Here is a 14,193-nt window from a genome sequence, read left to right on the forward strand (position 1 = left end):
GCCTTTGTTACTGTGGTCCCAGCTCTCTGTAGGTCGTTCACTAGGTCGCCCCGTGTGGTTCTGGGATTTTTGCTCACCGTTCTTGTTATCATTTTGACGCCACTGGGTGAGATCTTGCATGGAGCCCCAGATCGAGGGAGATTATCAGTGGTCTTGTATGTCTTCCATTTTCTAATAATTGCTTCCACAGTTGATTTCTATACACCAAGGGTTTTACCTATTGCAGATTCAGTATTCCCAGCCTGGTGCAGGTCTACAATTTTGTCTCTGGTGTCCTTCGACAGCTCTTTGGTCTTGGCCATAGTGTTGTTTGGAGTGTGACTGACTGAGATTGTGGACTGGAGTCTTTTCTACCGATAATGAGTTAAAGCAGGTGCCATTAATACAGGTAACGAGTGGAGCTTCGTTAGAAGAAGTTAAACCTTTTTGACAGCCAGAAATCTTGTTTGTAGGTGACCAAATACTTATTTTCCACTGTAATTCGGAAATAAATTGGCTGTCATTGGCAATACATTTCCAATCCATTAGTAATGGATTGGACGTCGACTAGTTTCAACCTCATTAGAATTCACAAAAGAGCAAAATGATTGGACGTCTATCAACAGTACAGCAATAGCATTGAAAGAGTTGGTGAGAAACCTCATATGTGCAGAAGAGCCTCAAAAAGACCAACTACAGTATCATGAAAAATGTCTTTCTGGCTACTTTTAACACAAATTCTCGCACAAACCTGGTAGAACTGCATTCTAGGTTATAAAAAAATAATAATAATAACGCAAAAAATAAATAAAAATCTGATTTTACCTGAAATAAAAACAATAGCAACTGTGATGTTCATCAAACTACAAAAATAAAATAACCTATTGGTTCCTCTCAGCCTTCTTGACATTACAATCTAATTCGTGTACAAAGCTCTTCATTATGTATGTTCATGCTTGTGCAAATGTCAAAGGTATTTTAGCCTGAAGGCAGTTTGTTTCACATTTTTAAAGGAATTCCTTCAGGCTATATTTCTTGTGTGCAAATGTCCTTTAAAGCAAAATGTCAGTGTGTATTTTTTCTTTAATAGTTGACCTCCACCAACCTAAATTTATTACCGCTTAATGAGTCACAATGGACTTTCATAAGCAGAAACAGTTGTAAGAAAGATGAGGAAAAGAAGTTTAAGGAAAAATGCCTTAAGGGGGTATTATTGATGACCACAAACTTTAAAGGAGTAAAGTTTAATCATCGTAAACGAGATCTATATCTATTTTTTGTTGTTGTTGAATCGTAGAATACTTGAGGCTTTTGTGGATGTGATGGATTGATTTAATGTCAGAATAGAATGTTCACACACGTTGACCCAAGTCATGAAACGTATGCTGGGACATCCAGGAAAATCTATCCTGGTCATAAACACATTAGCTGCCATTAACAGCAATTGACGTCTAATCTGTTTAGCTCTTTTAGTGCCAGTGATGAGGTTAGACGTCTGATCATGTCGCTCATGAAATACTGCTGTATATAGTAAACTGGGGGCATGTTAGGTTCACATCAATAGTTGTTGTGTTGTTTAACTATCTCTAAAAATGAAAGTGGTTTATATATTCAAGGTATAAGTACATTTGAAGAGTGAACTCTGTGTGAACACTTCTGCTTTCAAATTGCTGTATTTTGGATATTATTAATGTCTGTCGGAAAACATCTTTTGTGAGTGAAGGTAATGTCGCAACACAAACAAGCATCTCTAGCGAAGGGTACAGTGCACGGCGCAAAAACAATGAACTGAGAAATACACGAGGACATTTTTGTTCTAAAGTTTTGAATAAGACTTGTTAACGCTTTATGGGGCACTTATTTAACTCATTGACTGGCATTGACGGCACTCAATTTCCAATCAGTTTATTCGCTCTTCCCAGTCCAGATGGATTGGACGTCTAGCACCGTCGATAGCACTGAAAGATGCGCATTCACAGCCAGACATTAGGTGAATTAGATTTTTATTGGTTTCAATGGCAGGCAATGAGTAAATAAAACTTCTAATAATTAATAATGATATAGAGGGCAGACTATATTGTTTTTTTTTTTTTTTAATTAAAAATCTTCTCCATACATTTTTAAAATAAAAACGGGAATAACAAAATTATTTATTCCACTTTATTCATTTTTTTATAGTGTTATTTGAGGCTATAACAAGTGCTTTACTGATTTCATTCATTTTAAAATTAATAAAATTGCCTTAAGTCATATTTACTTATTCACATTTCACATATACAGGTAGTCCCCATGTTCCAAACGAGTTCCGTTCCTACGCTGGCGACGTAACACGAATTTCCGTGTCAGAATAAACGCTTCAAGTAACCCTAAACACCCCCAAAATCTCAAAATCACCATCCAAAACCACGCATTATACGTCATTGTGCTGTCCTCACCAAGATGTTGGAGCAAAGTCCTAACTAGACCATGAGCTAAGCTCCAAAATGACTGTGTCAGATGTCCGTGTGGTTTGCCGACTTTACTCAGCTGCTCATGATATCAACACGTGCAGAATGAAACTAAAAAAGAAATTAAATCAGTTTCATCTTCAACAACAGCAATTCAAATTTGTGTTTGTAACTAGCTGCTGATCCGGCAATAGCAATCCACACAAACAATTAGCATGTATCAGTTAGCATCCGCACATCATAAGAAATAATCACATAAACTTGCCCCAAGTATTTGACTACAAGTGAAAACAGTTCAAAAGGTATTATGTACTGGTGTTGCCTCTGTGGATGCTTCACAAGCAACAAATGAGCGCGCAAGCTTATAGCTGTAATCTATCCCCCTCTCTCTCACTTGGCTGCGCGACTTCTTCGTGGGGGCAAATGCGCTGTTCCTTGTGTGTGCTCGTGCCCTCTTCATCACGCGTGCAAATACGTTCTTCTTTGTGTGCACATGCGCTCGTACTCACGGGTGGAAGTACTACCTTTTCTGTTTCTGGAGCCAAAATAAACGCATGTATCACAAAACAAAGGTCAACATTAACTAAAACAATTAACATAAAAAAAATTTTTTTAAAAAAAAAAACTGGAGACAAAATGGCGGACGAGACTCCAGCGTCGGTGAGTCAAAATCATGTAATTGGGCACGTCGTATCGTGACTGTATATAATTGTCACTAACCACGTTTACATGCTGACTTTTATTCATTCCGATTCAAATAATTCCGAATGGAAATTTCAGATCAGCTGTTTACATGTCACTTCATCTATTCCGATCCAGCGTTTACATGTGTCTGCCTTTATTCTGAAAGGACGTTTGACAACTGCCGTCTGACATGCGAGATTAATCAAAACAAAGCGTCACGTTGCAAAACATGGAGATCAATCGTCAGATCAGCTGCTGTTTTAACTTTTCGAGTGGAAACAAAACTTCAGAATGACACGCCGTTCATTTAAAAAGTTGTGTGGGTGCGCTGTGCGTGTGCTTGGAAGCCATGTTGCAAGTGACGTTACTTACGTCACCAAGTGACGTCACCACGTCAGTACGGAGCATGTGCAGAAAGAACGCAACCAGACACCATTCCGCTTCCCTGTTTACATGATATAATTTTATTTCTAATCGGTTTGGGAAAAGGAATATTCCACCCCTGTGAAATGGAATGAAATTCCATTCGGTTTGTGCCTGTTCATTCCAAATGAGGTGTTTATATGGAACACATTTATTCGGTTTGAACAAATATTCTGATTGTAATTGGAATATTTGGCTCCATGTAAACGTGGCAACTGAGACCTGACATCTACATATACTGTATGTGAACATAACATTTGGGTCATGTAGGCCACACTAAATGTAAATATTGCAGCCTACAGGACCTGAAATGTGATGTTCAAGTATGTTGAATGCCAGGTTTTTATGAGGCCAAGTTTTATTTTGATTACCAAAATAGTCACAAAGGGTTTTTTGTTGTTGTTTTGTTCTTGTACAATGTAGAATACGATCATCTTGTGGCTATGTCTTCCCTAGGACAGAATTTTATCCAGGGTATTTTGCCGACTATTTTTATACTCCTCCACACTTACATTTAAGGTTTTTCTGCAAGGTACACCTGCATTAGCGCAAACTACGCATGCGTAGAAAGGAGCAGCCTTATATGTTGCATCATCGCTCACCCGGTTTACCTCTGAACTGGAAACTCATTACTCGCCGACGGCAACTTTCGAAATTACTAAGCCTCCTAGACCAGGGATGGACCAACTATTCCACAAAGGGCCGCAGTGGGTGCAGGTTTCGGTTCCAACCCCTCAAGAGGAAACCTTTTCACCAATCTGATGTCTTACAAGTGCAATCAGTTGATCGCAGTCAGGTGCTTCTTGTTTCAGCAGAAACCTCATTGGTTAAACTGTCTGTACTGGATCAGTTGGAACAAAGACCAAGAACCCACTACGGCCCTTGAGGACCTGTTTGCCCACCCCTGTTCTAGACTGTCATTATTTTGTGATCACTGTTTTTTTTTTCGTGAACACAATAGAACGCATCACACAGGAGCGAGAGTGAAGGGAGCTCACACTCGGTTTTTAAGAGCAGTCGCCGACTTGTGATTGAAATAAGTCTTTAGAAAACAATGAAAGCCTGACATCGTTACTTGGGATGTTACAATCGATGCTCAGTTGCACTCTCACCACTTGGAAAATAACAAATAGAAGCATATGGTGTGGCGCTGCGTATATTTCCTGGAAGCCGCAAGCAGGAGTGCTTGTGTATAACAGTGGCGACCCTGGAAGTGGCGACAGTTTTGACAATCAGAAATGTCATGGGAAAAAACTGATCGTGTGCCTCTTTGACTGTAGGTACCACACAGGTCACTTTTCGGGGTTTAATTTTCCTCTACGCATTTTTATATACTCATCTTCAGTCGGCATTGAGTTGGGAGGGGCCAGCCCAGCAGCTGGCTGATCGGAGACAACGCGGGTGACGAGCTCTGTAAAAAACGCTCATCTCCGAGTCATCCGCGATGTGAGGACCACAAATTGGCACTGAATTGAAGCATATTATTGAGACTTAGTTTGAGGGTTCAAGAAAAATGTGTGGACAAGAAAAGAGGAGCAGCAATGCCACGTCGTGATCATCCACCTCCATTGTTTACGATGCCGTTATACAGCACTAAAAATGGCGACGGCATGACGTCCCTTCCTTAGTGTCCTATTGTTGTATGGAGACAGCAGTCCATATTAAGCAGCAGGTAATATTATCCGCCTACATTATCAGTCTAACAACTAATCCGGATAATAAACATAGTAGTGTAGCCGACATGCTGTATATAGTCCAACTAATTACACGTTTAAGGCCACTGTCCGCCTGTGGTTTGTTGATAGCCAACGCTGGTCACACAAACTCTCGATCATGTTTCCGCTTCCCACTATCCCTCTACTATGCCTCTCCAATTAAGACGACCCCCCGACAAGTATTGAGGTGTCGGTTTCTTCCTTAGTTTTTTTCTTGCCTCTGTTGCCAAGTGCTTGCTCATATAGGGGTTTAGTTGGTTTTCATCAATGCTTGAAGGGCGCAATGCTTAACCCTGACTTCTGTTTTGACTTGCCTTGACAACACTAACTTTTGACCAGAGTTGTGTATCACATACTGTATGTTTTTGGGGATCCGATTGACCACTGATCATTTGGTTAGCATTAGTCCACTTGGCTACTTTTGACTATAACAGCACAATGGCATATTGCCGCCGGTTGAGCAGTGTGCTTTCATAACAGAACCCGACCTCTGAACTCCCTGGGGGTACTATAGTGTATCATATAATATAAAGAGACAAGCACAATCATTGGAACAGTGTGTCATTTCGCATCAGGAGGGAGGGTGAGCAATATGTCAATGCTGTAAAAAATAAAATTCATCCATCCGTCCCTTTTCAATAGCTCTTGCCCTCTTTTTGAGCCGTGGGTGTGCTTCAGTATTGCAGTCACTCCTATGGATGATTTAAAGTAAAGACATTCAATCAATTCCAACTGGTCGTGACTGACCACGTTTCAGCGACATTGCCAGTGATAGACGTCCAATCCATTTTGTTCAAAGCAGATTGGACGTTTAATCGCCGTCATTGCTACCAATGAGTTACGATATGTTACCACCCCTGCTTGAAACCAACGCTAGTACGTAATTAGGCAAATCTTGCCTATTTCTGTGGGGTTTCACCCTTTATAGGACAGTCATTGAACTCTTTGGCTGCCGTTGACGGCGCTCGACAGCCAATCCGTTTTGACTGGGAGGGGGACCCTCCCGGTCCAAACGGATTGGCTGTCAATGGCCCTGAAACATGAGCATTCACAGTCAGTCCCAGCCAGTAAATAAATAATTGGACATTTATCGTTATCAATGACAGGTAATAAATTTATAGTAATTATTGTCTTATATTTATTTACTTAATAACTAAAACAAAAAGGGCAAAACTAAGCTAAAATTGAAATTTTTCTTTTTATTTATGTTTATTTATTTTTTTTACTTTTTTTCAATCAAAGAAAGGATTTTTTAAAAATTGTTTTTAATGCTATTTTATTATTCAAATTAAGTCTTATTTGGGGCTATAACTATAGTATTTCTGTTTGTTTTCATTTTAATTTCGTTTTTATTAATTCATAGTTTTATTTATTCAAATAATATACTGTAATTTTTTGGATTATAAAAGGCGCAGTTTGCTGCATTGCCCCTTTTTTTAATCACACTAATTCAATTAAACCAATAACTAGAGTATTTTTAATTCATTTTAATTCATTCAATCATAGTAACAATTATTATTTTATTAATTCCTAGTTTTATTTATTCAAATAATACATTGTAATTTTTGGATTATAAAGGCGCACCTGACCATAAGAAAACCGCACAGACTATAAGCCGCAGGATTCAAAAATTGAGCAAAAGAGGCATTTTATAGTCGAAAAATTGTAGTACATATAAAATAAAAAGATAACCACACTAATACTATGCCAAGTATTAACATTTTGGCCATGACCCAAAATGTGATGACCACTTATGTGCCCGCCAAGTTTTTTTCAAATGAGCAAAAACAGTCACTTGCACTATAAAGGGTTAATTGCAATGCACACACGCACAACCCGTGCACATGCAGGCTGCACGGAGAAAAGCAGTCACTTTGCTGCAGTGCGCTGACGGGATGCACACTCGCTCCCCGTACACACACATAAACACACGCACAGAGTAAGTGAATGCTGAAAAGCATCCACGAACGTAACCGAGATTTGAGCGCACACATCCAAGAAAATGTGCTAGAATCCAAATGAAAAGACTCTGTCAGGACGTCCGCGCACCGCATTCATTCATTCATGCGCGATCCTTTCTTTGGAAAAAAAGAAAATACAATGAAAAATAAACGCTCTCGAGTATTCTTTGCACTTACCGATCTGGACACTGCTGGGGAAAGCAGCCAAGGACAGTCTCCACAAGCCCCAAAATATCAACAAAACCCAGCGTCGGGAAGAAATCCTCATCTTGTAGCGGTTAAAAACTGATTGGAGTCATTGGAAGCAGCCGCTTCTCGTTTAACCGCTCGCGGGGCAGGAGCAACATCTACATGTAAAGAGAGAAATCATCACCCAAAAAATAAAATAAAACTGAGTGACGAATTGACAGCATTTAAATATCCATGTCTGGCTTCTTGTCTTTTTTTTCCCTCCCCCTGTTTTTCCTATTTCTTTGGAGATCTCCAGCAGCGTTTTTGGACTGACAAAACTGCATCCAGTCCGGCGCTGGAGCTTTGCGCACCGCGCCACGGAAAGGAGGAAGAGGAGAGGAAGAGGAGGGGGAGCGCGGAGGGGGGTGAACATCATCCAGAGGCGGCCAGTGAGTCGTCTGGATGCGGCACACACATGCGCCCTTTCCCCCCTTTTCGGTAAGCAGGACCGGGCAGGTGCATGCGCGCCTGCCACTTTTACCTTATAACCTTTAAGGGGCAAGTGACTATGCTTTATTTAGTCAATAAAAAAATAAAAATAAAAAAGAACAAAAACAAAACTTAACCTCATAAAGATTTTTTTTTTGCCATGTCACCAGGTCCCTTTAATAATTATATAGGGCGGAAAACACAGAGAAGGCTGAAAAAGCAGTTTCTGCTCTTGCACTCCTCTTCAAAATAAACTGCTGTATTTCAAGCCAAAAAAACTGTTGTGTTTGATAGAACAATATGTCTATATGCTGCCATACCAGATTCATGGCGCATTAAAGACCAAATGTGAAGTAAGGTTGGCCAAGCATGTTTTTGAATAACATCAATGGCTAAACAATTATAAGCATATTTTCGTTATTTTTTTAACGCAACCCTTCCATATTCTTTGTTGAACCCATAGCAACGCCCTTGACAACGAAAACGCTTTTCTTCGATGATCTTCGGAAATCTTTGGAAATGACGTCACACAAAGAACGGCGAGGGAAGTCCGCCATAGAACAGTATTGTTGCATTGCTCCTCGGTAAAATGCCACGGCGGTGTGTGGCGATGTATTGTTTCCAATTTAAAGAAAAGTTGTATGAGTGGCCAAAGGATAGCAGGGCACGTAAATTGACATCTTTCGTTCGCACGAAGCGAATGAATTTCACGCCATCATCGAGTAGTGTTCTCTGCTACAAACACTTCGACGAAGCCTGCTTCCTCAACCGGTCTGCTTATGATCAAGGATTTGCAAAAAAGTAAGTGTGATTTTTGGATAGATGACTGATGACTTTGTCAAAGCAGAGCTGCCAACTGTTGTGGAATGAACAGTAGAAGGTAGCGACGTTAGCCGAAAGGTAACTCGAGGCAAAACCCAGATCGTGTTGTGGAATGAACAGTAGAAGCTAACTCGTGGCAATCCCCGATCCTGGTTGTATTGAGTTCATTTTGCCTACACTTATAAATTCGTCAAAACTTTTCTTTTATCCCAGGCAATAGTAGGTGGTTTATTTACCTGACGTGTTTCGGCGAACACCTCCGCCTTCGTCAGAGGATCCGAAGGCGGAAGTGTTCGCCGAAACATATCAGGTAAATAAAAGCTAACGACGTTAGCTTCTACTGTTCATTCCATAATATGATCGGGGATTCGTCAAAACCTTTCTTTTATCCCAGGAAATAGTGGGAGGTTTATTTACCTGACATGCTTTGGCGAACACTTCCGCCTTCGTCAGAGGGTCCGAAGGCGGGAGTGTTCGCCAAAACATGTCAGGTAAATAAAAGCTAACATCGCTAGTTTCTACTGTTGATTCCACAACACGATCGGGGATTCGTCAAAACTTTTCATTTACCCCAGGAAATAGTAGGTGGTTTATTTACCTGACATGCTTCAAATCATAAAAATAATAACAGTATAATAATAATAATAATCAGGTAGTCTGGGCACATTGTTTGCATCCTGATTAGCGTCTGGCTAATACATGTATGGTCCAACATAAAATTCCAACCTCCTCCTATTCCTCCAACTCTAAAAAAAAATTGGATCTCCTCACTTGCGCTCGATCTATCGCTTATATCGCTGTTTGAATCATTGTTTGAAGGGCTTTGTATGGCGGCCGTATGGAGCGCTGCCGTCGCTGTTCTCGGTGTGACGTGTTACTTCCGGATTCTTCCCCTTTCAGGCTCAAACTTCAGAAACGCGATTATTTTGTCAAATATACAACATTTCTATACACATTTCTTCATGCGGTGATTTTTAAAAAATTTTTTATATATATTTATGTGTGTATCTTGTCTCTTGAATGTCATGGTGACAGTAGAAAATGCCAACAACTGGTAGAAATTGATCGTCACTGTTTGTTGTTCATTGAAAACGTTTGTAAATAAACATGGTAAAAAAAAAAAGTTTTCTTATTATATAGATGAGATGTGTGTGTGGCAGCCTGGCCATTTTTTTTTACATAGAGTATTGACAGTTGCCATCATATTTTCGGAATCAAAGCACCGTTCAGGCCCCGAAACAGCGTTCCGGACCACTTCCAACCCACATATACTGTATATTTAGAAAACTAAGCATTACTTATATATTTTTCATTTATAAATACATTTACAAAATACAAGAACAAAATAGAAATACACTACGCCCAATAATACCCGAAAGGTTTATCCTTTCATACTATTTAATTCATTGACATCAATATTTGTCCAATTCATTTAAACTGACTAACTGTGAATGCTCTTCTTTCACTGCAGTTGACGGCGCTCGACATCCAATCCATTTGGATAGTCAAGATGGCAGTCAATGAGGTTACTACAGTATTTACTTTATTTCAATACTGAAATACAAATTTACTCATTTACTGAACAAATGTTGATTCGCCCCTTTCAATTGGATCGGATGTAAACCGTTAAATGTTTTTACAACTAATCTAACGTTTACATGCATACTTAATATCTTGCAGCAACATCGTGATCAATAACGCAGCCAGTCTATGATGCAGCAGAGACATGCTCGTCTGTCGATACTTCATTAAGATACCATTAATAATCGAATTCACCTGCTATTTCTCCACTGTTTCAGTGCTATCGACGATGATAAACATTTGGTCATTTGCACCAATCCATTTGCAGAGGGATTGAAAGTATCACCTTCAGCTGCAGTTAATAAGGTAAGGTTTTTCAAACTAAAATATGCAATTTAACAAGGTAAAATACTTCAAACTAAAATATGCAATTTATGGAGAGATTGCGTGAGAAGGCTTTTGTATAGTGGTCAGTAAACTTCCTGTTGATTTTTCGGGCATTTCCAGGTAACTTCCTGTCAAAATTTGGTCACTTACTGTTCCTATTGGGTTACGGCTGTTCAGTATATGATGCCCAGGTGGCGCCTCACGACATAGATATCACGTCTTGTGGCGTCCCAGTGGTTAGTTCCACAGGGCTCACCACAGAGGTTCAGCACCTTGGACAGCGACCTCACCGGGGATATCACAAAAAGTACAAGAATCCTCAGCATCCTGGAAAGTGACACTCCAGAGAGGTGACCACCTCACATGCAACCAATTGCCTGATTAGGCAACACATGGTCTCTCGTCACCAATCAAGGGGCTCTGCCGCTTATGAAAGGAGGGAGAAAAATCACAAAGTTTTTGGAAGACGTGAGTATGTGGGAGCTTTTGAGGGTGGTTAGTTGTGATGGTTAGAATAAGCCTTGTGAGGCACTGAACCACTTGAGCCAATTGGTTCAAGAAGGGTTCATTTCTTGAAGCTTCATGTGGGCACGGTACCAACCTACTTGAAAAGTGTATGATCACAGTCACTTGTCTCTCAACCACATGAGTGATTTCGTTGATTTTGTGTATGTGGGTGTGAGTCTCTGTTAGGAAGGAATGAATTTACAAAATATTGTTTGACCGAATTATCTACAGTATGTACATAGATTATTATATATGTACAATATATACAGTGATCCCTCACTTATCGCTGTTAATGGTGACCGAAACCGAACGCGTAAAGTGAAAAAAAAAAAACGCGAAATAGGGTCATCTCCCCCGCCCTGCTCCCCATTTTTGACATACATTTTTTTGTGTGTCTATATTATTAATAAGTGTATATATAATCTTAAAAATGCATAAGTTATCATTAGAACATTAAAGAATTTTGAAACATAAATGAAATATTAATAATATAATCCCTTAGAGATAGGGTGAGAAGCTCGGTCATCCGGGAGGGACTCAGTGTCGAGCCGCTACTCCTCCGCGTTGAGAGGAGCTAGCTGAGGTGGCTCGGGCATCTGGTTCGGATGCCTCCTGGACGCCTCCCTAGGGAGGTGTTCCGGGCATGTCCTACCGGTGGCAGGCCCTGGGGACGACACAGGACATGCTGGCGAGATCAGGTCTCTCGTCTGGCCTGGGAACACCTTGGGATCCCGCCGGAAGAGTTGGTTGAAGTGGCTGGGGAGAGGGAAGTCTGGGCTTCCCTGCTAAATCTGCTGCCCCCACGACCCAACCCCAGATTTAGCAGCGGATGGATGGATGGATGGATGGATGGATGGATGGATGGATGGATGGATGGATGGATGGATGGATGGATGGATGGATGGATGGATGGATGGATGGATGGATGGATGGATGGATGGATGGATGGATGGATGGATGGATGGATGGATGGAATAACAAACCATAGACTTCATAATATATTGACGGGACACAGGGCGCGGGGCCGATTCATAGGGGGCCTATCTCTGTCAAAGGTGATGGAGTGGAAACACAGACAAAGAGATTTTTTTCGTTGAAAATTCTTGTGAAAAAAATGCTTAAATCCCTGAATTCTTTATAGATATGGACGTAAAACAGTCTCGATTCTTCGTTAAAAGCAAAAAAAAAAAGTGCAGGTAGCATATATTTTACGTAAATATTGCAAAGTATAATGCCAATGCTGTAGCAGCTAATTTCTCCAATTGATTTTTTTCACGTTTCAAAATGCATGCATGGTACGAAAAATGTAATAATTACCCGGAATCCTCGAACAAATCACTCCTGAGACAATGCTTCCTGTTTGTATGCTGTACAGCTTTTGTACTTTTTCAGCCTGAATAGCCTATGAGGCTAGTCAGTAATGAAATTAGCGGCTGCCATTTGTAAACAGAGCTTTTTTCGTTGAAGATTCTTGTGAATAAATGCTTAAATCCCTGAATTCTTTATAGATATGTACGTAAAACAGTTCCAATTCTTGGTTAAAAGCAAAAAAAAAAAACATGCAGTTAGCAGTTATTTTACGTAACTAATCCGAAGTATAATGCCAATGCTGTAGCTGCTAATTTCTTCCATTGATTTTTTTTCACGTTTCAAAATGCATGCATGGTACGAAAAATGTAATAATTACCCGGAATCCTCGAACATATCACTCCTGAGACAATCCTTCCTGTTTGTATGCGGTAGAGCTTTTGTACTTCCATAACCTAAATCTGGCGTTGGATCCCCTGCAGACTGCGAATAACTGAAGCGGACTGTAGGACAGCCCCCAACTTGAAGGCGTTGCACAGTGGCTGACAGATATGACCCACCAATACAATTATTAAGTCTATGAACAAACATAAAATAATGTATAAATATTACATACTGTACATTCATTGTGGGTGTACGGTGTATCACAAAAGTGAGTACACCCCTCACTTTTCTGCAGACATTTAAGTATATCTTTCCATAGGACAACACTAACAAAATGACACTTTGACACAATGAAAAGTAGTCTGTGTGCAACTTATATAATAGAGTTAATTTATTTTCCCCCCAAAATAACTCAAAATATAGCCAGTACAGCCAGAAAGACGATACACAAGAAAGCCCGCCAGTCTCATCAGACCATAGGACATGGTTCCAGTAATCCATGTGCTTTGTTGACATGTTGGTGTTTATATATTGTAGAGAGCTGTCAAACGTAGCGGCAAAATCTAAAGCACTCCCTGAAGCAATCATGTGGTTCAGTTGGGCAGCGAGGCTTCAGACGTCATCGTTTTAGGAACCTCCCCTAAATGAAGCGAGCCTCGGTACGCGCTTCATGGAGACGTCCTTTCATTACCCAACATACGCTTCGAAGGCTCAGCGCACAACGTTACATCACTAGTGGCTAGGGAGTTTTAATTGTTGTTCTGTAACCCTGTTTAGGACCCCTGACTAACATAATGTGTTTGTTTGTTTGTTTGTTTGTTTTCTCTATCTCTAAGATTAGGGAGCAACCCAGAAACAGAATATTTTTTTTACTTGTTCTTTTGTTTTGTTATTAATAAAAGCCGACCACAAGAGCCCAACCTGTCTGCAACCCATCCTGCCTGTCCTCCTTCCAACCCCGACACTTACAATATATAGAACTAGATGCGAAAAGTCCGACTCGGTATGGTTAGTAATTGGCAGCCATCTTAAAGCAATGGACTTCTCGATGGATTTTCAAAAGGTTTGGTTTATAACAAACTCTATTACGTAACTATGATTCAGGCTGGATTTTGAAACGAAATATAAATAATTAAGAATGCAGATAATCTACCACATCTCTGACATTTATGAAAAACTAAGCCCATTGAAAATTGAATGAAATTTAAAGTACACGTTCTATTGACTAAAAAAATGTTATGTTTGCCGAATGTCTTGGACACAAAATGGCCGACATAACGATTGGCTCACAGTGCGCTTTCCACTTCTACTATATATACATACATATGACATCTATGCCTCACAACCACAGCTGACAGACCTTCTGAATAACTTTTATGTGTGTTTGCATGATGA

The 14,193-nt window shown here is 40.1% G+C and overlaps 1 protein-coding gene and 1 long non-coding RNA gene across 7 annotated transcripts in view; one reads left to right on the forward strand and one right to left on the reverse strand.

The window, feature by feature from the left end:
- The window catches only part of LOC130906286 (glutamate receptor 4), a 226,358-nt gene extending 218,546 nt beyond the window's left edge, over positions 1–7,812 (reverse strand). For 3 of the 6 annotated variants that reach the window (XM_057820452.1, XM_057820454.1, XM_057820453.1), the window contains exon 1: positions 7,387–7,811. In XM_057820452.1, coding sequence (XP_057676435.1) covers positions 7,387–7,477 — 91 coding nt within the window. In that variant the 5' untranslated portion in view covers positions 7,478–7,811. Of the gene's footprint in view, positions 1–7,386 lie in introns of all 6 variants that reach the window. The other 3 variants (XR_009061281.1, XM_057820451.1, XM_057820455.1) reach the window with 3 other exon arrangements.
- Positions 7,729–10,926, forward strand: LOC130906291 (uncharacterized). Its single transcript, XR_009061283.1, has 4 exons — positions 7,729–7,878; positions 10,163–10,216; positions 10,491–10,578; positions 10,720–10,926. It is a non-coding gene; the product is annotated as an uncharacterized LOC130906291 (long non-coding RNA).
- The last annotated feature ends 3,267 nt before the right edge of the window (positions 10,927–14,193 follow it).

The sequence above is a fragment of the Corythoichthys intestinalis genome, chromosome 18 (assembly GCF_030265065.1).
Source record: "Corythoichthys intestinalis isolate RoL2023-P3 chromosome 18, ASM3026506v1, whole genome shotgun sequence".
Taxonomy (NCBI): domain Eukaryota; kingdom Metazoa; phylum Chordata; class Actinopteri; order Syngnathiformes; family Syngnathidae; genus Corythoichthys; species Corythoichthys intestinalis.